Source organism: Polypterus senegalus, chromosome 3 (assembly GCF_016835505.1).
Source record: "Polypterus senegalus isolate Bchr_013 chromosome 3, ASM1683550v1, whole genome shotgun sequence".
Lineage (NCBI taxonomy): Eukaryota > Metazoa > Chordata > Cladistia > Polypteriformes > Polypteridae > Polypterus > Polypterus senegalus.
In genome coordinates, this window is record NC_053156.1 from 48,920,501 (window position 1) to 48,946,726 (window position 26,226).

Genomic DNA, 26,226 nt, shown 5'->3' on the forward strand with positions numbered 1-26,226 from the left:
AGGGTCCCAACAGAGCAGAGTCCCTTTTGACATTTACGGGATTCCAACTGGCAACCTTCTGATTGCCAGTGCAGATCCCTACCTCAGAGCCACCATTACTACATCACTACAAGTGGCTATGTTTGAAAAACAGTTAAAATAGTCCTGGTTTATTGAATACAATGTGGGAGTTTGAACTGGCATATTTGTGGTTTACAGTTCTTCAGCAGTGGGCCAAATTGCCAGATGTGAGTCTCCAACATTTGATGGGTATGAAAGGCTTGACTCCTTTAGGATGTTAACAGCTGGATGTTGGCTGTTATTTTTAGGGATGTGTGGGGGTGGCTGTTAGTTCCATGTCATTTTCTGGGATGTGAAAGGATAAAGGCTGGCTGCCTGTGTTATTTCTAGTGATGGGGGGTGGGGGGAGTGTTGTATTTTATATTTAGACACACAACTGACTCTACATTGTTATTAGAGGTGTATCAGTAGTCTTATTATCAATGCCAATACTTGATTTTTTTCTCTTTGCTATTTTTAGAGACTTGTGGCAGACACACTTGCTCTCATGTTAAAGAGATAAAGGAGTGGGAGGATGGCTCTGCCTCTTGGTGGGTGCAAGGGGGTGGAATATTGGTTGTTAATTTCATGAACATGTAGTAGTCAAATTAGCACATCCAGTAATTGATAAATATCAGCTAAAGGTAAGCACTGGGGTTCCTTTAGTCTGTGTCCTCACTGTTTTAACCATAGAGAGAAGATGATGGCTCCTTTGTCGTTTTTCAGTTCTTATTGAATCGGCTAATGTTGGAATGTTATGGAGAGCAAAGGTTATGGAAAACATTGCCTTTTCTGAGGCCTTTGAGTGATGGACTAACTTTATCCTCCATGGAATCTCTGACAGTCTCTAAGGCAGGTATAGCATACCCCGAGAATGGTAGGCCTCCTGCGTGATATTGTACACATGGACGATAGAGCGAACTGTCCTCTCTAGGACCAGTTGGGCCTCACCTTCATGTTCAATGCAGACAATATCAAAAAAGACCTTCCTCCCAGGCAATGCCAAGAAAGCCATAGATGCAGCTTGCCGCACAATCCAACTGTGGTAAGGGGCTAGGGCTTCATCATAGGCCTCCTGGCACAAGTCAGATGTATTGCTCTCATCTGAGCTCATCCCTAGCTTATGCAGGAACAATTCCAGCCACTTGAGAGCACGGTGGAGCCGTAGCAGAGTGCGGCAACCTGAATTGGTCTGTTTGTGAAAGTTCACTAGGTTGTGCCGCAGCTCATGGTCCATCATGGAACGGACAGAATAGTACTCATTTCCTCTCGCTGTGCTCTGCAGCTCACGTAGGATGCCAATCTTTCCTTTGACTTCTTGAGAGATGAAACTAAACACTGTCCCCAGGGCTTCCATGAACCTGAAAATAAAAGGAGAGTGTCCCAGAGTCAGGAAATTATTCTGATCTCAGCAGCTGCTTCTAGACATACTTCAAAAGACTAAAGAGGCATTGCAGGGAACCCAATGACTCCCGAAATGACCTAGAATCAAGACTGTCTGAGTTGAAGACTAGCAACAGCTGTGACTCTCAGATTACCACTAAGAGCCGAGTTTCATTGCAAATTCAATTTCACATTAATCATTTCACTCATCACTAATGTCTACTTATGGGTTCATGCACAATGATGTGATTTGTGATGCTTTGTATTTCTTAAGTGCAACTAACTGGCCACAACTCATCTCTTCGTCTATGATGAAATAGTTTTGATTAATCAAACACATGCATATTAAGTTAGCTACTGAGTCTAAAATGGCCTAGTGTGAATGAGTGTGCCTGGTGATTGGCTCGTGGACAGTCTAGGCTGGGTTCCTTTCTGGGTTCCTCCTTTTACCTCCTTTAAGGTTCCAGCACTATATGAAATAGACTTGAAAGGGGATGGATTGACATTGGCATCTCAAAGTGACAAGGTTTCTTATATTTCTGAAATACAAAACATTATGGATAGAAAAAATATGGGACATTGTCCCCTCAAATGAAATGTCCTGCCCCTTAGTTTAGATGAAAAGATTTATGGGCAATTTCCCTGCCAAAGCCTGTACCATAAAAATAGTTGTATTTTGTCAGTGGTTAGATAAATACACCGATTTGTTTTCAATCCTATTTTTGTAAAATTGATCTATTTATATGGAATGTTGTGTGATTTCAATAAAATGTAAACATAAAAATTAAAAAAAAAAAAAGTTAAATACACTGGCCACTAATTCACATCAAAAGTGACACACTAGTGCAGCATTGGTGCTTGTCTGTCCAGTTCACACAAACTCCATTCTCTATTGAAATGCAACCAACAAGATTAAATACATCTGCCTTCAATGTTTTTGAGTACTTGGCTACAATAATTTCTAAACACCTCTGGATTAATTATGTAGTAACATACATTTCTGTTGATGTCATTTTTGTTTTTATTAATCTAAAAGCAATTGTTCTACAGAAAATTCAGAGAAAAGTAAGTAGGCTGATTTTAGGACTGAAGGGGAATAGGTGACATAACTGAATAATTTTAAATTTTGTAGGGAATTAGTACAGTGGATCCCAGCTGTTACTTTTAAATTAATCCTTCAATAAGAAAATAGAAACAAAGTTGGAAACCAATTAAGTCCAGATTTCACACAAATGTTAGAAAGTTTTCTTAACACAAAGAAACAGAGACACAAGGTAGAAATTACCAAGTATTGTGGTAGAGAGCAGGCCTTCAGGGACCTTTAAATATCAACTTGATCTTATTTTGGACAATCTAAGTGAATAGGACGGGCGAGTTTGTTGGGCTGAATGGACTGTGCTCATCACAATTGTTCTAATGGTTTGAGTCTCTTATTGGCTTAGCAGGCGAATTGAGCTTTCTAATTATAGAAGTGAATATACCACATATACTGCAGCACTTTTACCTTGCATTAACATTTATATATACGTTGTACAGAAAATCAATAAACCTGTTAAGACACATGTTGGAGAAAATCAAAAATACAGCCAGATTACATTTTTTCTGGAGAGAATATTAAAGGGATAACGAAATATCTCTCTGTATACTGTATTCATTTATTTAATTTTCCTTTTTATTAATTTTATTGCAATCCATACAAATCAATCAAGTTTTTACAAAAAGAAAAATTGAGTTAAGAACAAATCGATCCCCACCCCTGAGAAAGAGAGCAAGCCAAACAGCATGAAATTTAAGACCTGTAAACATACCTAAATTAATAAATTCTCTGTGCTTTATGAGATTATTTTAAAATATTATTGATTAGATCCTGCCATGTTTTGAAAAAAGTCTGTACGGATCCTCTAACTGAGTATTTGATTTTTCCAATTTCAAATAATATAACACATCAGTTTCCCACTGACTTAAAAGAGGAGAGTTTGGGTTCTTCCAGTTTATCAGAATAAGTCTGCGTGCCAACAGTGTAGTGAATGCAATCACAGTTTGTTTGTCTTTCTCCACTTTAAACCCCTCTCTGGAAGAACCCCAAACACAGCTGTTAATGGGTTAGGAGGGATTGTGAGTCCAAGGCTGTCTGAGAGGTAATTAAAAATTTTGTCCAGAATGATGTTAATTTGGTGCAGGCCCAGAACATGTGACCCAGTGAGGCTGGGGCTTGGTTGCAACGTTCGCAGGTTGGATCATGCCCTGGAAACATTTTGGAGAGTTTTAGTCGAGACAGATGTGCTCGATATATAATTTTGAGTTGTATAATTGTATGCTTTGCGCATATGGAGCTCAAGTGAATTCTCTGCATTGCTACTTTCCACTCCTTTTCTGATATATTAATTGAGAGATCTTTTTCCCAGTGTCCTCTTGGATCTTTGAAAGGGAGGGATTGTAAAATGATTTTATATATTGTAGAGATGGTGTCCTTGAGATTGAGCAATATTTTTTCCATCATGGATGTGGGTGCAAGATGAGGAAAATCTGGAAGGTTCTGTTTAACAAAGTTCCTGATTTGAAGATAGTGAAAGAAATTTGTAGTTGGAATGCTAAATTTGGAATGTAATTGTTCATAGGATGCAAAGACGTTGTCTATATAAAGATCTCTAAGCAAGTTAATTCCAAATTTTTCCAGATATTAAAACTGCATATGTTTGTGAAGGTTGAAAGAGGTGGTTCTCTTGCAGAGGTGCCACAGATAGAAGCTTCTCCGTCTTAAAATGCTTTCTACATTGGTTCCAGATTCTAAGTGAGTGGAGCACAATTGGGTTATTAGTGTATTGCCGATAACGTGTGTTTATTGGAGCACAGAGCAAGGAATACAAAGAAGTACTGCAGGATTTTACTTCTATTGCGGTCCAAGCCTGTATATGTTCTTCTATTTGTGTCCAGGTTATTATCGCCTGTATATTTGCTGCCCAGTAATAAAACTGGAAGTTAGGTAGAGCCATGCCGCCTTCTTCCTTTTGTCTTTGTAGGGTCGCTCTTTGATGCGTGGATGTTTTGAATTCCAAATAAATGAGGTTATTGTTGAATCTAATTGCTTAAAGAATGATTTATTAATGTATATTGGAATGTTTTGAAATAAAAAAGGAGCTTAGGAAGAATATTCATCTTAACAGTGTTAATTCTTCCAGCTAGTGTGAGATGAAGGGTTGACCATCTATGCAAGTCTTGTTTAATTTTTTCCATGTAGACAGCGAAATTTTGTTGATAAAGAGCTTTATGTTTACTTGTAATGTTTACCCCGAGGTATTTAAACTGTTCTACAATGATAAAAGGTAGGGTATCTAATCTAATATTATATGCTTGAGAATTCACTGGAAAGAGTACACTTTTATTCAGATTAATTCTGAGACCAGAGATCTTTTGAAATTCTGTGAGTGCTGTTAAGACTGCAGGCACAGAATTTTCTGGGTCCAATATATACAGTACCATATCATCTGCATATAATGAGATTTTCTGTTCCAGTCCTTCTCTGCTAATCCCCTTTATCTGATCAGCATTTTGACAATGTATTGCCAGTGGTTCAAGGGGCATCCTTGTCTAGTACTACGTTCTATATACTGTATTTAAAATCCAATGTCTGTCCGCCTGTCTGTATGTATGTCTGTCCGCCTTTCATGAGAGATTCTAGAATTTGCTTGAACATTCCAGTTGATTTTGCGACTTCTCTCATTGCGCTAAGAATCATAGTTCACATGCAGGAGTGATATATTTGCATTAATCCGAGACAGAGGCTGTGGATTGAGGGAGCGGGAATCATAACGTCAGGAGTATGGGGCCAGGCAGGACCCTTCTCACTGTCCTATTTCATTACTATGCAGGTAGAGCCATGGGGGACAGCTCATGGATAATAATAAAAAACTTTTGACCAACTTATAATGCCAAAAATTAGTAGTTAGGGTAAGTGAGTAAGTAAATAAAGTTTATTTATAAAACACCTTTTGCAGATAAGAAGTTACAAAACGCTGTACAATAAAATGAAGAAAAAAAAAAGAAAAGGTGAAACTAGGCAAGACATAGATATATTAAGATATAGAGTAAAGTAAAAGCTAACAAATAAATTAAGCAAATTCAAATAAAATAAAAATAAAATTAATAACAATTAGACCCTAAGCAAAAGCCTGACTAAACAAGGACGTTTTTAACTGTTTTTTAAAAGAGTCCACAGAGTCAGCAATAGAAAGGTACACAATGAGATTGCTCCAGAGTTTTGGTGCATAAGATTGAAAGGGGGTAGACCCCTATCTCCCCTTGTTTTATCCTTGTATTGTGGAGCAACTAAAAGATTTTGAACCTAAGCTCTAAGCATGCGAGAGGCAGTAAGTTTGAGAATGGAGATTGAATAAATAGCCCGGAGGTTGTCCATTAAGTGCTGTTTAAACAAGTGCCAGAATTTCAAAACAAATTCTAAAATGATCCGGAAGCCAATGCAAAGAGTATATAATAGGTGTAATATGATCTCTTTTTCTAGAATGTGTTAGCAACCTGGCCGCACCATTTTGTAAAGGCTTGAAAATATTCCAAAAGGGATGATTTGTCCAAGCGAGTAAAGAATGCAATTACAGTAATCTAAGTACGAGGAAATAAATGCATGAACAGTTTTTTTCCAGCTCCTGTGGTGAAACTATAGAATGCAGTTTAGAAATGTTAATTAAATTAAAGTAACAGGAAAGAGAAATAGATTTAACATGCAAATTAACACCCATACAAGAATCAAGTAAAACCCCAAGGTTTTGAACACTAGACTTAGCAGTCAATCACGAAGATGCAAGTGCCTGATTAATCTTAGGATAAGGGTCAGGGGAAGCCATAATCATAGTTTCTGTTTCGCTGGAATTTAAATATTAGCAATTGTTAAAAAGCCACTTATTTATCCACGAAACACAATCAACTATGGTGGACAACTTATCAAGCTTGGTTAATATGCAGCTCAATCATCATCAGCATAACAGTGATAAGAGCTTTCTTTAAAAGACTGAATGATCCCTGCCAAAGGATGTAAGTAAAGTGAAAATAAGAATGGAGCAAGAATGGAGCATTGGGGAACTTCACAGTTTAGAGAAGTAGTGAAAGATGAAAATGTATTTGTACTAACAGAAAAGCTCCTATTTGATAAGTAGGATGAAAACCAGTCTAAGGCCGAGTCAGAAACACCAGCCTACTGTCTAAGCTTATTAAGTAAAATATTATGATCCACAGTATCAGAAGCTGTACTGTACGAGTACGGAACAATTTCCTACATCAGAAGCCATTAGGAGATCATTATAGACCTTTAAATGAGCAGTCTCAGTAGAGTGCCGCTTTTGAAAACCAGATTGTAAAAGATCAAAAATCTGTAAATTGTGTAAGAGGGATTTAACTTGGATTTCAGCAACCTTTTTCTGATATTTTACTAATAAACAGTAATTTTGAAATTGCACAAATAATTATACAAAAAATGGTTAAGACATGTATTACAGTCATCATCTGAAAGAAGGAAAAACATGCTGGGGAGAAGGTGTAACAGTGTTGCTACTGGTATTGAATAATACCTTGAGATTATTTTTCTATGAGTTATGAGATTAGCAAAATAAGAAATCCTAGCTTGTTTCAATGATTCATTATAAGAGTAAAGTAATTCTTTAAAATGTTCATGGTGGACAACCCAACCTGTGGACTTCCATAGATGCTCCGCTTTCCAACAGTATTGTTGAAGACCACGAGTAAGATTGTTAAACTAATATTTGCGAAAAACAGCAGAACGACAACTAATTTTATAAGGGCCAACCTTATCAAGAATGGCTTTGCAATGACAAGGAGCACAACATTATCGTAAGAACCAGACAAATTAAAAAGAGAAGAAAATTAAGATATAACAGAGTTCATTATTATTCCAGTGTTTACTGAGGCTAAAAGTCTAATTAAAGTATTGCTTAAGTAGCGCCACAGCTCATTTTCCACCAAAATACAAAAACCCACACCAAAGAATTGGCAAATAATATTGCAGAAGACACTGAAGGTGGATGGCCTCTCTGACAAGATTGATATTTAATTTTCATGCTTCTTTTGACTGTCCATCCATTCATCCATTCATTCATCAATCCATCTTCTAAACCCATTTTGAGATATGCAGGTGAATGAGCCTCTGGTATCCTGGATAATGGAATCTCTGTCAAGCACACCACAGTTTATGAGACTCAAGGACTGTGTCTGTGATATGGATGTGAGCAATATTGGAGCACCTAAAGAAACTATCTCCTTTTCTCTTTGTGCTGAACACTTCTGACTAGAAATATATCACCAAGTCATGGTAGTTGCAGTCATTCTCAGATGATTCTGCTCATATGTGGGGTATCACTTGGAGAACTTTGTTTTTTGGTGCAAAGAGAATTGTCTGCAACATAACATCAACAACCAAGAAATCAGTTATAGACATTCGCCATATCAAAAAGTCTTTATGTTCGGTCAGTGCTGATGCTAGGGTATTTTGCACCCTAGGCCAAGCTTATTAGTGCGCCAACCGACTGTTCGGTCCCCGTGCCCCCCCCCCCTTAAGATCTGTGCCCTAGACAATGCCTAATTCGCCTTAATGGTGGTACCAGCCCTGTGTCCGGTCACTATTCAAGGAGTGGATTTAAATATGTCACACACCTACAAATACTTGGGGATCTACATTAATGACAGCCTGGACTGCTCTTGGAACACAGAGGAACAATGTAAGAAACTGCAGAGCAGGCTCTTTTTTTAGGAGTCAGCATTCCTTTAATGTAGGAAGTGACATCCTTCACATCTTCTACAGCTCTGTGATGGTCAATGCAAGTTCCTATGCTGGGCTGTAAACATCACTTCAAGAGAGGTCCACCGAATCAATAAACTGATTAAAAGGGGAGGCTCAGTTATGGGACACACACTGAGCCCCTTTGAGGTGATAGCAAAGAAGGGAACTAAAACAAAACTGAATTATATTATGAACAATGCTGCACATCTTCTCTCTGACACACCAACGCTGAGGACTTTCAGCCACTGGGGCACCTTTACACCAACAACAATATACCTGCATATTACCTCACTGTGACTGCAACTGTCAAGTCAGAAGTTTTCTTTCTTCCTTTTTAAATTTCTTGCTTTTTACTCACTTTGGTGTGTGCTTGGGCCATAGTGTGTGTATATATGTATTTATCTATTTGTTTATTTATTCATTATTTTAGAGGCCAATTTCCATAGTGGGGACAAATAAAGTCTATCTATCTATCTATCTATCTATCTATCTATCTATCTATCTATCTATCTATCTATCTATCTATCTATCTATAGTATTGGGCCATGGCAGAAACAATCCCTGGATGGGATGCCAGCCCATGTGCTATCTATAATCATATTTATCATTTTGTCAGATTTGAGGTCTCAGTGATATCATTGACAGCCCCTTCATTCTTGAGTAAACTGAAGTGCCATCCAACCAGGCTTAATGAATCAGTGTGAAAGTTGACTGAATTGCAGTATTTGATATGCGGTCAGTTCTGTGGCTTTGCTGACTCTTCTAATTAATAGTCCCTATCTAAAATGAAAAGAGATAACAATTTATGGCCTGTGTGTGACAATATGTAATCTTTGAGACTTCAAATTGTTAAACATAACTCCTTGTTTTCTTTGTCTAGTTACTTAGTTAGTTTGGTCCAGACAGTATAAAGCTCTCAATTGACAGGAACAGGATGACAGTTTTTTCGTGTGGAGCAGAATTAATTAAATTTCATATAACATGACTGCTTTCAATCAATCAGTTTTCGTCTGTTAATCTGCTAGTACTGTGACCTATTGAATTAGCAACTGTCATGGACACTGTGAGAGGGACTTTAAAGTCACAGTGCTTATGGGCAACTTCAAAACACAGCAAGAGAGAAAAGAATGGGAAGTCAAACTCATGTTAAAATTTAATACATTACAGCACGGCTTGAACAGAGACAAGGATTTTATAGCCAGGTATGAGGACTGTTTGCATCTCTCAGACTGACGCAGATAACCTGTCTAAAAAGTCTTGGAAGATTCTGAAACCTTAAGCTTTAGGCATCAGAGGTACCCTACAATCCTGGATCTCAAGGTGGTTATGTGGCAGGAGACAAAGAGAAAAAATAAGAGGAGAATGCTCTATGTGGGGTATGGTCATCAGCGGTCTACTTTGGAGGTCTGTTTGTGGATTTTTACTTATTGTGATTTCTGTTTATGACACTGATTCCAGTATAATCTGTAAACTTGTGAAATTTGCAGATGACACTAACATTGGAGGAATGGTAGATGCTGAAAAGGTAGGAGAAAAATTAAGAAAGACTGGGACAATCTTCAGACTCTACATGAACACTTGGAAAATACAGTTTAATGTCGAAAAGTGCAAAGTGCTAATCGTGGGCAAAAGAAATGTCATATAATATACAAGATGGGAAACACTGTCCAACAGAAAGCAACCTCTGAAAAGGATTTAGAGGTTTATGTTGACACAACATTTTCATAATCTAATCATAAAAACTGTTTAATATAAATTAAGGAACATTATGCTCAGACTATATAATGCACTAGTGAGACCGCATCTGGAGTATAGAGTGCAGTTTGTGTCACCAGGCTACATGAAAGACATAGCAGCACTTGAAGATGGACAGTGGAGAGCAACCAAGCATATCCTAGGAATTAAGGAGACATCCTACTGTGACAAACTCGGAGAATTAAATCAGTTTATTCTTGAGCAGAGAAGACTGTTTGGGAATCTAATTCAGGTCTTCAAAATCTTCAAAGGCATAGATCTCTTCAACTTAATGGTGAATTACATACTCAGGGACACCAGTGGAAATCAAGGGGAAGTACATAGGGCTAAACTCAGGAAGCAATTCTTTGTGTAAAGAGTTGTGGGAATCTGGAAAAAACTAATGAGGCATTAAGTTGAAGCAGAAACCTTCACAACCTTTAAGAAGTGTCTAGATGAGATATTGGGACAATTTAGCTATTAACTAAACCAATGAGATTGATGGGCTGAATGGTTTCCTCTCCTTTGTCAAATGTCTTACGTTCTGCTTCTGTTCTTATGTTCACACCTTGAGAAAATGGAGGCACTTGGTAGCAGTGTCCACAAATCTAGTTTTTGCTCCAAAATGATTTGTTTAAAGGACACCCAAACCAGCCTGAAAGTTCCTGGTCATGGTCACAGGAATTCAAGGCCTATCCCAGCAGCAATGAGCATCCATTACTAATTAAGACAGTTTATGCACAAATAAAGACAGAAAAATTCTTTCTTCTCCATGGGGGTCTTACTGTGCAGATTTTTGTATGCTGTCTACTGTTTGGGGACACATTCATACTTGTTCACCATAGTCACATAAGTAGCACATTACCCAGGTCCTTATATTGTAGAAATAAGGTACCTCAGAGTGTGGTCCCCTGAGGGTCCAGTCCATCACAGTGCTCCACACCTGTTTACCACATTTAAATGGTCAGATGCTCACGTAAGTTTTCCTAATCTACACTTTATCCTGCCAATACCGATTTGACCATTGCTCTCATTTCTTGATGCAAGGTCTGCTTTGAACCCATAAAAAATTTAAAAAGCCAAACTATACTTAATCACAGGCAACACTGAAAAGGCCCCGGTCTACTTACTTGATAAGCTCATCCCAGCCCACCAAGTACTGCTCCAATAAGATCTCCTCATCTTTGGTCACGGCTGAATTAAAAGAGACAAGCACCCGAGAAATTTGAAAGTCCTGGCCACTGCAATGCTTGCTGAACTCTGTGGTGATGCGTTCAAGACTTTGAGTGTCTCCATTTATGGCATCCTATCAAGCAAGAAAATAAAAAATGTTACCATTGCCTCTCTCAACAATATAACAAAGCTTTTCTTGAAGTTCTTAAAGAATGAGGCCCTTACACATTGCCAACTGTTATGATAGAATCTTCTTTTAATTTTGTGAAGCTCTTTTGATGCTTTTCATGGAAAAATTGCTAGATTATTGACAACACATTGTTTCCTTATTCTGTTTATTCCACCTCCCATAATACTGGACAGAACACTAACTGGATGAGTCGCATGACTTTATAATGACTGTATATAACTAAGTAGTGCACAGAAGGAAGTGGCTTATAATCAGGGCTACTTTAAGAGGGTGGCCAACAAGGCACTGCCCAAATTCATTCGGGCTTGTAAAAGTGTGCTAAAAGAAGTGGCACAGCGGCAAGGGGAACCTAAACTACTTTGATGGCCTACTGCACCCACAAAAGAAGGAAACTGATCCATCAGTCCTGAAAACAAAAATCCAGGTGTGTTAATCTCATTGTTGGTAATTACATATCAGCACCAAGCTATCTTTAAAATGACATGGACAGAGAATAAGACGTTATAGAACAACAAATCAGACACTATGTATTTAACTTCAAAGTAGCCTCACTATTAGAGAAGAAATCCTCTGTTGGTAAAGTATATAAGAAGTGGAGACAAACACAATAATATAGTTGGTTAACGTGATTGAAGGAGAAGGCCAGCCCCAGACTGATATCTACCCTTGCTTTAGCATGAATCAGAATCAATGATCCAATGTCCATAGTTGTCTGCTACATTAGACCTTTCTCAAAACACAAAGACATTTAACACTCCCATTTCCTCACTCCACAGAGGACTGCATTTGCTTGAACATCCAGACACTGACTTCAAGTCAACAGGAGTGGAGCTGCTTGAAGAAGTGGAATGGCAAGAGGAGTAAGCAGCACCTCTGTGTGTAGATGAATCCAATCAGAAACTTTTAGTTCAAATATGTTTAATGGTTAACTCAAATCAGCCGAAGTAACACATTTCATTCATCAATTTTCTGAAAAACCTTAATCCAATAATGGGCCTATTAATATTGGGTACAGGGCAGAATCCAGCCACACTAATATGCAGACTCGCAATAACACATCCTAGGATGACTCAGATCCTAACACACCTGAGTAACCTTAAGTGATTCACAACAACAAATTCCTTGGTGGGTGAAAGAAAGATGAACTAAATAGAATATTGGAAATATAAATACATAAAAAGTGCAGATCACTAGAATAAATTTAAGGTTGAATGATTATTTTTGGTCACCCAGTACTAAGTATGTGTAACTGTGATGTCTCAGGTACTATATTTGAATTTTAACTGTGGTCTGTAACACTTACTATCTCATTTTTAATGCTCTCCACTGATCTGTGATGCTCCAGACATGGTCCTCCATTCATGCTACACTTCCTCAGGTGGTCATCTGCTGCCGGAGAGAGACAAAATTACACTTTTAGTGACACATATTCACTCTTACCAGATGACAACTGACCTTAAAGCATAAAAAGTATAGGATGACTGGTAAAGCCATGGCGAGTTCCAAAGGGTTGTTTCTAACTCTGTTCAAACTGTAGGAACAAGCCAGGTGTTGTTATAGAGATGGTTCAAGATTCCTTCCAAAGTGGCATTTTTCCTTCCATCTGCAGACTTATGCTACATTAATGGATGAATGGTTGCACTTTAAAGAAAGATGGTAGTATTGCCTCTGATATGATAAAAGCATTTCTGAGAACCTAAGTAGTTTGTCAATTAAGAGTGGGGAATATTAGATCTATTGCAGCATAATGACCAGAAACAATATTGTGGCCATACAAAAAACACAATAGCGAGATATTATTTAAAAAAAACAAATTAAACACTAAATTACATTGCTTTGCCTAAATTACAAATAAAGACGTACTAAATATTTATCAAATTAAATGCAAAATCTCACATCACAACAGGATTCTTTGTGCATTTATTGTGTGAATCGTTACTCATTCATTGTGTTTCCCATTCGTTGTTCATTATTTTAGTTAATGATACACCCTTGGAATTTATTCTGGGTACTGGGATTGACTTTGAGCACCTTGTTGTTCACACTGGGTTTTTATAAAACATGTGAATAGCTAACTGGTATTGCCAAGCATATTATAACAACTGTGGTCAAGAAAGGGTAACAATTTATGCCATTGTACAGCCAATGCTGTTTGAAGACCCCTATGGACCCCTGGGTGTGAACCCTTGAGCCTCACCTCACTCAAATACATATTTTCACACATTATAAATATTCTAAATAATATTAATAATAAATCAGGTAGAGGGATTAAAGATAGAGGAGAGGTTAAGAGCACGCACTGATACAGAGCATTGCTGCCCCCTCCACATGACAGACCAACTCAGGATCCCAGATTAGGACTCAAATGCAGCCAAGCAATGGGTGACACCTCAACACCATTCTAGTTCAGATGGAGTGGAACCAGTGTGAGGTTTTTTATGGTGGCTGGGAGTGCCAATTCTGACACCAACCCCCAGGTTTTCCCTGCAGGTTGGAGGGCCTCCATGCAGGGAGATTGATTAAAGTAGAATAAAATTCAAATCTTTATATCAGGTCAGGTTGACCTTCATTTTTGGTTCATCAGTGCATTACAGTGAGTGTGAGATACACATTTATGAGTGCAGTGTCACATCTGCAGAAAACTGATTTAAACATTTTTAAAAGGACTCTGCCCGTTTATTGTAAAAAGGTGATATATAACTGAGCATTTTAGGTTCTCATATTAGCACCAAATGGAATAAAAGACCATTCATTTAGGTTTATCATTGTTTGGTGTGTCTTATTTCCTGCAGTGGCCTTGTTGTCCTCCATATTGTTGCTCACATTTATGTCAGTGTTAGAGGATGCAGTAGAATCAGACTGCACTTTCTTACTTGGAGCAGCGATATCAGCCTTCTCCAGACTATCTGTAAGGTTGTTCTCTTCAGTCTCAATTTCAATATTTACAACTGGTTCAAAGTACTTCTTCAAATCGTTATTTTGATTTATTTTTTGAAAATGTCAGATATAGTTTTCACCAAAATATAATTTTGTGTATCTCTCTCTTTTAAAATGTTGTTTTTCTTTTTGTTTTGACACTTGGCTCTCATTTTGATTGACAGCCCATTTTTCTTTTTTGAGACATGGTACAACATCAAATGTAAGATCTCATAAAAGTGACCCATAGAACAATGCTCTGTGTGAGTCCCACTCATATTAACCAACCAGGACTGATATTTTTCTTTCAAAATCTTTTTATTTAGGTAGGTTGGATAATTTTATATTCATAAGGATTGAAGTTGAATGTGATGTTCATAGTTATTTATAGAGCCTGCTACTGCTATAAATAAAGAATGTTTTAGAAACCTTCATGTGCATTGGACTTTAGTGAACCAAAAATGTTTCTCCTTCACTTAGCAATGCTCTGGCAATGAACCACTCTGAGACCTTTATTTTTAAGTGTGTATATAGTTCATAGTCTGTCTAACATAACAAACCTCATACACTGGCTAAGCACTTTGCAAAACATTAAGGAGTATAAAAGTGAAAATTAAATTAATATAAAGTTTGATAATGTAAACTCACTGTTGAGGGAAAGGTTCTTTTAATACAAGCAATTTAATCGGCAATTGTGTTGTATGCAGCATCAGCTTTCTTTCCACTCTGTCAGAAATGTTAATAGAAAAATACAATTTAAAAAAAAATAAAAAAAAAACTCTATTTGGCTTCTTTTGAAGAACAAAAATTGAAGAGTTAGGAATAAGTAAAGTAATGATAGACAAGGACAAAGGAGGAAAGGACTTCCCTAACATCCATAACTGATTATTCTAAAATATACTGCTACAACACCAATCAGAAGAGAAAGAAACATCAGATATGGCTACATATTTGTTTGGCTGAGATCTGTTACAATATACAAACCAGTGCTTAACAGGTCAACAGCTCAGAAAGAATTCAAATATTATAGTAAATTCATTGAAGATGGTGAAGAATGTATAAATACACTCTTACCAATAAAAGTGACAGTACTGAGCGATGCCATAGGGCAAGGGTACCCAAGTCCAATCCAGGAGGGCCACAGTGGCTACAGGTTTACATTGTAACTTTCTTAATTAGTGATTGTGGTATAGCGGGTCCACAGCTCAAATTAAAAAGACCAGTTTTAAATAAACAATCGCTGCACTTGTTGGGGTTGGGGGGTGGGATTTGGTAATGTGGCCAGAGTGGTTCCCGGGCGTTTCTGTGATTGAAGCTGGGAGCTGCTAATCGCCACACCAGAACCACGTCCCCGTAATAAATAGGAGAAACGGGAGGCAGAATGGGAAGGAAAAAACTGGAGAGCGAGAGAGCAGAACTGGGGTAGTGCAAGTCAATGGACGAGCCAGCCAGCTGAGTAAAAGGAAGGTCAGTGTGGTCGGGGGTCCCAGATAGACCAAGCGAGCGATCGATCGGCGCTAAAGGGACAGACAGTGCCCACTGACTATGTGAAGGAATGGAGGAGGAGTCCGTCCTAGGGATCTGAGGGATGACCACGTGTGCAAGAAGGAAGACGGAAGGACAACCGACCCCGAGCAGTCTAGCAGACACCGCCGGAGGCAGCTAAGACTGGGGTCGGTAGAGAGGACTGCGGCGGCTGAAGTCTCGTAGTCTGAGGAAACCTTCGATGAGCTGAAGACACTGGGAAGGATCTGTGTCTGGCTGGTGTAGCCCCAGTGTCTGCTGCTGTTTTAGCCTTGTTTTAACCTTTGGGAATTTTTACCTTTATAATGGATTATATGTTTAATGAATATTTGACTCCACTAATTATTTGAACACTGTTTTTTGTTTCGTTTTAATAAAAGCACTTCTGTACTATCTTGCACCATTCCCTTGCTTCGTTGTGTCTCACTGTCCAGCTCATCGGTGACATTACAGACGGTGTCGGGTTCGAGAGCTCCCCAGAAGCATCGTAACAGTGACCAGGTTTTACTACTAATTAATTTCATTTAACTGATTTACTATATAAGATAATTCAGTAGTGAGCAACGTCGGTCCTGGAAGGCATCAGTTTTTTGTTCCAACACCAATTTCTTCATTTATTGCTGATGAAGCATGTATTGTTCAAGTGACATTGTTCTGCTTCAGTTTAGTTTTGCTTGGAATTCAAATTCTTAATTGCCTATTTTAGTCTTTAACAGTTGCATTCACAGTTTTAATGGATCCTTATCAACAATATGATGCAAATGACAAAGAAACCAGGAGTTCTCCAACTAACCTGTCTCCATTTGCCCCTGTGTATTTATGATGCACTCTTTGGTTTACTAAAGTACTCAGAAGGAAACTGAAGAGAAAGTGAAGGGCTGAAAAGTATTAGTCTTTCTTAGGCTTTAAATCATTTGGATGATATTATTTGAAAGGAAGAAAAATGTGATTTAAGAATGACCTGCCTTTGCAGAGTTAAAACACTAACAAGTCATGATATCATATAATCCTGTTATTGACATGGATTGTTTTCTTAAGCAACTGTGTTGGAAGGAAAATGTCCAGCCACGGCAGTTCTCCAGTACTGACATTGATCATCCTTGCCATAAAAGACCCATCCACAAGAAAGTTCCAGACCAAACATTTATTTTATTTAGGTCCGTAATAGGCTCCATACAGTAAATAACTATGAATAGATGGTAACAGATGTATGAAATACCAATGGGTTCCTGATGTTAAAGGGACTCTTGGTGCATGCAATAATACAAGCTAAGTCCAGGTTTTCGTAATCTGTTAGTGTCCTTACCATATAGTACATTAAATATTCTATTTGTTTTACATATATTAGGAAGTTTTTTAGATAACAAAGAACCAACTTCATACGCAAAACATCCTTCCCAGAATGAAATTGTTCCTTGACAAGCAATAGTTATACAAGGAACCACTCAACAAAGTAAAAACACCATAAAGTGGCATCATTTTTAAGAATTTAACAAGAGAAAAATACAGAAATGTGGCAAAAGTGGGAAGACTTTTAAAAATGAGAATAATAAATTAACAGCCAACATTTTTTGTCATACAAGGAATCCAATCAAGAATTTAAGACGTAAATAGAAAGATATCTGGTGGCCAGCTGTAAGAAAAGTGTTAAAAGTGAGAGGTTAGGAACATGCGCTGATACAACGCATTGCCGCACCCACCACATGACAAACCGACTCAGGAACCCAGATTAGGAACCGAGTGCAGCCATGCAACGGGTGACACCTCAGTACCACACTAGTTCAGATGGAAGGGAACAGTATAAGGATTTTCATAGAGGCTGGAGTGCCAATTCTGCCACCAACCCCCAGGTTTCTCCCTGCAGGTTGGAGGGCCTACAGGCAGGGCTGGTTGCAGATTAACGTTATACCCAGGATGGAGCAATTGCAGGTTAAGGACCTTGCTCAAGGGCCCAACAAAGTAGAGTCACTTTTGGCGTTTACAGGATTTGAACCTTCCAATTACCAGTGCAAATCCCTAGCCTCAGAGCCACCACTCCACCCCATGTCTCCAAACCACCTATTTTTACTAAAATATTGTTAAACAAATTGCTTCCAGAAGACTCTCTTGTGAACGAAAACAGAGCATAGACAAAAGTGAATGAGAATTTGAATTGTATATTGGCCTCCCATCGTTACAATTAAACTCAGAGCAGTGAGACACAGCTGGAGTACCTCAGGATTATTTTGTGTCAGTCTATGAAACTGCACAGGCGAAGCTGTATTCTGCTTCTTGAAGCATCTTGGATATGTAAAATTACAAGGCATACAGTGTCTTGTGAAAGTATTCATCCTCCTCAATATTTGTCCTGTTTTGCCACATTACATTCTGGAACTAAAATGGATTTTCATTTGGATTTTATGTAATGAACTTAACAATATAGTCCAAATTGTTGAAATGGAATGGACGTAAAAAACCCTGTATATATATATATATATATATATATATATATATATATATATATATATATATATATATATATATATAGTGTCACACACATGCGATTGGGAGGACAGTAAAGGGCCTAAATAATAGTAGTTCCACATTAGACCAGGGCCTGGCGAGGTGCACTAACTGTCTCTCTGTCATCCAGGGGAAAACCCGCACAGTTTTGGCCACACTGATGATGTTGCTTCCGGTCACACTGATGATGTCACTTCCGGATCTAACCCCACTGATGGCGTCTCTTCCAGTCATGGCCTTTATAGCCGTCATTTTTGCGACCTTTAGTCAGCTGTTTTGGACTCAGACCTGTGAACATCTCACAATCTATTTATTCATTTTACAGCCAGGGCACAATATACGGGTGGCTGCCCCAAACCTTTTTGATGTCTTTCGTCTATTCTTGTGACAATAGATATTGTGAGCTGGGGGGCTGATTTCACCCTTTAGAGAATACAGACGTTCCTGGGAAAATCCCTGAATAACATTAACAGACTACCTTCACATTGCTCCTTACCTTACTTGCGGTGTACTCTGTCGCGTGATAAACCTCTCGCGCGGTACTCATCTTACTTAAAAAGCCTATACGGCACCTGTCAGTTTTGGAATTGATTGTTTTGCTTTTCTCTCTCTCTCTCTCTCTCTCTCTCTCTCAGACATTTCCTGCTCCTGATGTGTACTCCTTTGAAGAAGAAGATACATTTGCATTCTTTTAATTGAGAGACAGAACTGTCATCTCTGTCCTGTCAAGGAGCATGTTTAAACTTTTGGCGGTCGGGGAAGATCTATAGCCCCAATTAGATATTGAACCTGATCTCTCCAGCGAGACTTAGGGAGACACCCTCCCAATTTCCCAAAGTGACACACAGACCCATCTACATCTTCTCAGCTTACAAATGTCTCCGAACTCAAACCAAGCACTAGCCAGCAGTCAGATTTTGTGTGCTTGCAGCATGCTGATAGCTCATTAGAATATGCATTTAAACAGGCTAGCTCTGCTAGTGACTCCTATTACCAAGATCATGATTCCGGGACATTGAAAACTCGCACTTTCTAGAAAAAGACGGTTGCTTTTTTAGAGTGATTTCAGATCATTTAATGGGGAATTTATTGAACAAACTGAAGTACATAGGAAAATTCTTTTGCAGCTGGCCCACTCTCACATCTTGGGAGGGCACCTGGGAGCTGATAAGACCAGAGATCGGTTATCAAAACGATTTTATTGGCTGAATATGGGAAAAGATTTTGAACGGTTCTGTACTTCATGTCCTGATTGCCAGATTATCTCAGCTCATAAACCTCCTCGGGCTCCCCATTGTCCTATGCCTATTCTAGAAGTCCTTTTTCAACGAGTGGGATGAGATATTGTAGGTTCTCTTCCTAAGAGTAAAAATGGGTATCAATATATGCTGGTGTTGGTTGACTATGCAACACGATATCCTGAAGTGGCTGCTTTGAAAAAGGCCAACTCCTTCCCTGTAGCCAAAGCTCTGTGCGAGATTTTTACTCGTATTGGTATCCCAAGAGCAATTTTAATTGATCAGGGCACCCCTTTCACTTCTCGCTTGATGAAACAAATGTGTGACAGCCTTGCTATTAAGAAATTGAGTACCACTGTTTACCATCCACAGACAAATGGTTTGACTGAACAATTTAACAAGACTTTAAAACAGATGATCAGGCGAGTCGCTCATGATGATCCCACATCTTAGGACTCTGTCCTGCCTTTCGTTATGTTCGTGACGTGAGCAGGAAACTCAAAAACGTCTTTACGATAGGCGCTGTAAGCTCCGTGAATGCAAACCTGGTGATCGTGTTTAGGTACTGATTCCGTCTGACCTGTACAAATTCCTAGCCAAATGGCAGGGCCCTGCCATTATTGAGGAGCGTATGGGACCAGTGACTTACAAGGTTAGAATACCAGGCCGGCACAAACCATTTCAGATTTTACACGTTAATCTCTTTAAGGGATGGCATGACCCGCAGGAGGGTTACACTTCCTTGGCTGCTGTCTCTCAGACTGATGTTGCCATTGGTAACGATTTGACTGACCCGCAAAAAACAGAATTGTTACCTTTGATTGAATGGAACACTGATGTTTTTTCAGACTTGCCTGACGTGACTAACCTTGCAGAACTTAAAATTACCACAGATGTGGCCGTTTTGGATTCCGGAAGCACGACGAAATATTGTTTGTGAAGAAGTCAAGAAGATGCTGGCATTGGGTATAATTTGTGAAAGTAAAAGTGACTGGTGCAGTCTGGTTGTATTAGTCCCAAGGCAAGATGGATTGGTTCGCTTCTGTATCGATTTCAGGCGCTTGAATATGGTCTCTAAATTTGATACTTATCCAATGCCCCATGTTGACGAGCTGTTGGAAAAACTGGGTCAGGCGACCTATATCTCCATGCTACAGTAGATCTCATGAAAGGTTATTGGCAGGTGCCTCTAGAGGCTGGCAGTTGTGAGAAAACAGCATTTGCAACTCCTGACGGACTTTATGAATTTACAAGACCTCTGTTTGGTCTTCATGGGGCACCTCTAACTTTCCAGCATATGATCGATCAGATCTTGCATCCTCATTCTGAATATTCCAGGACATACCTTGATAATTGTAAACTAACCCTCACCTATTCTGTTTCTCTTCTCTGTATTCAAATGTGGCACTTGGTGCCAAGACCCACCTGCCAAGTTGTTTTGCCTGCCTAAGGTAAAGTCATCCCTGATGGAGTATCACAGGAATCGTGGGAAAGAGGGGTCTTTTCATCAGATTAGTGCTATTTCAGCTGTGGAATGACCAAATGGGTGAGTCAGCTTGATGAATGAGGTCTACAGTACTCAAACAAATCCAAATCATATTATGTGATATCATCTACTGTTAAATTCTACTCCGTACTTCTAAAATTTTAGCAATGTTAGCCAATGAATTAGCCATAACTCCTGACCAATGGAGTGTTCAATTCAAATGCTTGGTGACATATGAATGCATTCTGTTTTCGTTCAAGACACCATTTTCCAGAAGTGATTTATTTAACAATATCTTTGTAAAATTATGTGTATTTAGGTCATTGTGCACATACATCTGGATGACTTGATGTAGATTACAATGGTCTACGAAAACATTTTTTGTTTGTAAATGTGAACTTCAGAATAGCTCTTTAAGTTTTTTACATAGATTTTATATATGAAATTGGAATTACGCTAGCACGTCAGGTTTTTGAGATACTTATCATTGATGTTTTGACACTTTTGAATATCAATATATAAACACAATATTTGGAGTTTGAACTATGTCCCACGAAAATTGTTTTGATGCGTTTATTCTGAAAACTAACCAGAAGACGATACCACAAACACGTTAAAAAATGTTTATGTCAGATTACCTCAATATAAAAGGGAGGTCATCATGCTCAGAAATGTTTGAGGCACTTGCTTTTGCACTTCCATCTCTCTTTGCAAGAACCAACAGTAGTCACCCATCACACTCAGAGTAAATTTTTCCCTGATATTGGTTTTCCATCACCAATATATCATACATTATATCTGACATCACCCAGATTTGGTGGAAAAAAGTCAAGGTGAGAATGTAAAAAATGCATCATCAGAGACATTCTGGCTCCCATAAGCTGATGTGCTTTCAGCAGGTTCACCACAAGCTTAGCAGAATTCTCTGCTCTGTGACTGCTAAGAAAATTCTGGGCAACCTGCACGAATGCTTCCCATGCTGCTGATTCAGTTGGCTTCAGTTTCCTTTTGAACTCGTTGTCAAGAATCAGTTCATGGACTTCAGGACCAACACCTTGCTTAATTTTGGCTTCGCTTTTCTTGAGACCAAATTTATTTCTTAAATGCTCAAACACATCCCTGTTTCTGTCCATCGCTTTAACAATTTTCAAATTAATGGTGAATCTATTGAATGAAATATCCCAAAATGTAATGTTATATTAAGGAAACAGTAAAACCGACTACCTACTGCAGCATCATGTCTTAGTTGTGTCATTATGCTTTAGAATTATATAAGTCTTGGTAATCAGTAACAAATATTTTTCCTTTAATTTAAAATGAATCATTTTTAAATAAAATGAATAATGACAAGGTAAACAACTCACAGCTGTTAGTAACATGTGGCAAATTTATTTATCTTAATGGCATCCCTAGTGGAATTACTGGTATTTATCAAAATGAGTTTCCGCCTTTACTGTCCAGTTACCCTAGTTTTCCAAAACCTGGAAAATCATAACTAAAAAATGGGACGTGCTTGACAAAAACGGTTTTCAGATTTGGAGTCAGCAAGTGAAATTTATTAAAGTACAGGTGAAAGAATCCCAGTAGTGAAATGCTTGTTGACCAGATTTATGCAACGCATGTAATATGAGATTTTTTCATAGACACTTGATACTGTTTGCTGATGTCTAGTTTTGGTCTCCATGAGATTCAGAATTTTTCTCTGTCATCACTACAAGTGATATGGGGTAAATAGCATTTAAAAAATATTATTTGTTTATGGATTGTTCCTTTAAAAACTGACTTTTAATTTGCCTTATCCATGTAATCATACAGTAGAAGCACAGTAAAGAGTGTGACATACCGATTACAGGGAGTCTACAAGAGTAGCATAGAAATTATTTTACAACTAATAGGAACACTGTAAAAAGATGTGAAAGAAAACCAGTAGTAACATTCAGTATTTTAATTACACATACTGGCACCCCCTGAGTAGGAGTTTTAGGACTTTCAGAAAATGGTGGATACATGCACAAGAGCACAAAATTTAAGTGGAGGTCCCCTTTGTGAATAATTTGGCCATTTACCAGTTTGAAAATGTCTTGAACCTAATGCTTATGAGATGGACTCTGGTTCCATGTTTAAAACTGAACTACATTTTGCAAATAGAATGGCTTTAAGTGTGCATTATACTTTTATAGTATTCTGAACATGACTATTTGTATTTGTACCACACCACAGAAACTGGTCACTTCCTTTTCATAATTTTTTTCCCCTTTTAGCTCTTTTTGGTCACACTGGAAATATCCCTTTGTCTCCTCTGGCCCTCTACTCTAGATGATAGTGCTTCATTCATTTTCTGAATCCACAGTTTCTATTACAGAATGAGAAGGAGCTAAGTCTAAACTAGCACCATCAGGTTCAAGACATAAGGTTTGGATTAGTCAAAAAGGTTTTATAGGATAATGCAAAATGTATAGCAAGGGGTAGCAGAAGGCACATCATGATTAAAATATGTTACCGCTACCTCTGAAGTATGAGGAATAAAGAACTGAAGTGGAAGATGAAGGGTGAGGTGCTCCCCTTGGAACAGCGAGAAACCATAAAGAGACAAGATGAACATGACCACAACTGAACACAAAGAAGCCCGGTTGGACTTGTGAAATCCATAACGGCATCCAAAAACTATTACATTGTTACAATAAAACTTACAAATCACACAAAAGAAATGGCAGGGGCCTTTTTTTAACAAGCTGGCCCATGCAGGTCTTTAACTATGCTTTCCTCACCTTCATTTACACTTCTATTGGCCATTTCCTCTTCATTAATCATCCAAATATTAAGAATGCATGAAGTGGACAGAAAACAAAATTAAGTAAACAATTTAACTTTTTCTTTTTCTCCTTGTGTCTGACAGCATTAGGCCTGGCCTCCTTGGACCTTGCACCTTGAACGAGTTACTTTTAAAAATAAAAGAGCCATACTTACGTAATCTAATGCTGAGATAAAGGAAGAGCAGCCCCACCAGGCTCAGAGGCATAAAGAATTTACAAAACTTTGGCGATGCCATCCCTCTCCTGGCCAACATCATCTCTGATTTTTAATATCCATTGCCGTGAATTAACTCAAACATAATGCCCTGCCTGCCTTGTCGGGGTGTCTGTTTTTCTCTAGATCTCCAAACTACATGTTACCGCCTCCACAGAGCTGCACTGCCTGACTTTGTCACAGCTTGCACAATTCTTAGTGATTGTGTCTCTGCTGAGTCAGTGCACTTCTCTGATAATGCAAAATCAACCTTGCTCCCCACCAACAGTGAGAGTAGCTTGCATTGCTGATACCTGCAACTAGAGCAAACAAGTTAGCAAGCAAGTCTGGGTCATTTCTGGGGCCTGCAGCACTCTTGGCACAGTTGGACACCTGGGCAGGAGGCCATTCTTTAAACAAAATAATCATCAAACACCCTGCCCTCTACCTGCCCCACCAAACAAACCCTACCACCAAGGTCAAAAGAAGGGCTAGTTTGGCTAGAAGTCAACATTTATGGGACACAGTGACCTGAGACACATGGGTTGCAGCTTACTAAACAAAGAATTAAAGGAAAAGCTTGAAGCTCTTTAATATATGTCATCTGAGAGCCCTGCCTAGCCCACCAAAGCCTAACTCAGTCAAACTCTGGCAACAGCTCTTTCCACTTCAGCTCTTTATTTTTTCTGCACTATCTTAGAAAACCCATGGACTCTTCAAGTTTCTGACATCCTTGTGTTTTTCCACATGGTTTAGCACATTTCGTAAATGGAGCTTAGATTTTCTTTAGAGTTCCAGAAGATTTCTTTTCATAATTTATTATACTGGTAGATCCAGTTGTTTTTGGACACTATGTCCTATTCTGCAATGTCATCCCATCACATCTCTTCCTCACGATGAAGGTCTCATTGCCCTCAGAATAGCATTCAACAGACATCCAGTCCAGGCTCCTCCTATGAATACCCTCATCAAAATGGCAGAAAAGGCCCTTACTCTCAATACCTTCTCTTTTGATATTACCTTTTGTTCACCATGTCAATGCAGTTACAGTGGGTACTAAAATGGAATGTAGCTATGCCAGCATCTTCTTTGGCTTTTTGGGAGGGCAATTCTTTTCTTCCTACCATGTCTTTGTGTTAGATATGCACAAAAGATATATTGATGATTTTGTTGATGATGCCTCTTGCTCCAGAAGCCAGCTCTGCTTTATGATCCATGTTTCCACTGCATTTCCAGCATTTTTAGATATTCTTGTTTATATCAGCTTTCCAGGACTTAAACTCTCTGTCTATGAAAAGCCAACAGACTCACACAGCTACATTCTCTACAGCTTCATCAATCTCTGGCATACTAAATCACAGTTCCATCAGTCCCCCCATTCCACCCTAATGCTCTATCAAAGATCATTAAGTAAAATTTTCCCATTTAGACCGATGCTTTCTTTTTTCCTAACCCTTCCTTGTACACCTAACTTAACACTAGAATTACTAGAGCCTACGAAAAAACTCGTAATTCCGTCCCACCTTAAACTGCTTCTTAAATCCCTTCACACCTCTCCGCCAGCGCCCTTTGTCTTCTAAATGTGCTGATAAAGAGAAGCCGGCTATTCCATCCCCCACTAATTTAGAACGTGCACGAACTTCTCTCAGCTCATGCCTTGATTGAGTATCTGGGAGTGAAGTGGAGTTTTAGAGTGAAATAATAGATCGTTGTTTGGAACACACGCATTTCATGTCTGTTCCGTTTCTACAGTAATCTGTGTCAACACATTGTTAAAACAGAAACTTTTTTTATATTCTAGTAGTAGATGACAAAATGTAGGCATAAACTATATAATGTATGAAGCCTGAAGTCCAAATAGCAAAGAAACATTTTCACAAGAATAACACAATTGCACTTTTATTCAAACATATAACTGCAGAAAGAAAAAGCCGCCTTAACATGTGACAATGACACCAGTTTACTATAACTGACTCTGTGGTTCAATAGATACAGCCCCCGCTTGGGAATCAAGGGGTCACGGGTTTGATCCTGCTCCCCTCCCTTTTGAGAAGTAAACTGTTCTTAGTCTTACTGTTTTAGAATAAAAACATACATTTGATTTCAGTCTGTAACAGCCGGTGCAATTTATGATCTTTGTAAAGGCTAGCTTTTTTTTTTTTATTCACTTTTCACTCTCTCAGTCGCGTTCAGAATCAATCCATACAACCCCATCTGACACGGCTGTTTT

At 38.5% G+C, this 26,226-nt stretch overlaps 1 protein-coding gene across 2 annotated transcripts; it reads right to left on the reverse strand.

Annotated features, from left to right (window-relative positions):
- Window positions 1-24,283, reverse strand: LOC120525119 (ceramide-1-phosphate transfer protein-like). Of its 2 annotated transcripts, none has more exons than XM_039747144.1 (4): window positions 23,958-24,283; window positions 12,628-12,713; window positions 11,092-11,267; window positions 1-1,400 (listed from the first exon to the last, which is right to left on the reverse strand). In XM_039747144.1, exons 1-4 carry the CDS (start codon window positions 24,058-24,060, stop codon window positions 887-889), a joined length of 879 nt encoding a protein of 292 aa, XP_039603078.1. In that variant the 5' UTR covers window positions 24,061-24,283; the 3' UTR covers window positions 1-886. The 2 variants fall into 2 exon arrangements, with proteins under 2 accessions (XP_039603078.1, XP_039603079.1); XM_039747145.1 differs by having other exon boundaries at window positions 12,628-12,710; window positions 23,958-24,281.
- Between the last annotated feature and the right edge of the window lie 1,943 nt (window positions 24,284-26,226).

What these genes read in the sequence shown, in the direction of transcription:
- LOC120525119 (XM_039747144.1), bottom strand. Translation starts at nt 24,060, where the DNA reads ATGATGTTGGCCAGGAGAGGGATGGCATCGCCAAAGTTTTGTAAATTC. An exon ending in AGAGCATTAAAAATGAGATA is followed by an intron (nt 11,268 to 12,627) that starts GTAAGTGTTACA and finishes CTTGCTTGATAG; the next exon opens with GATGCCATAAATGGAGACAC. An exon ending in GGCTGGGATGAGCTTATCAA is followed by an intron (nt 1,401 to 11,091) that starts GTAAGTAGACCG and finishes TTTTATTTTCAG; the next exon opens with GTTCATGGAAGCCCTGGGGA.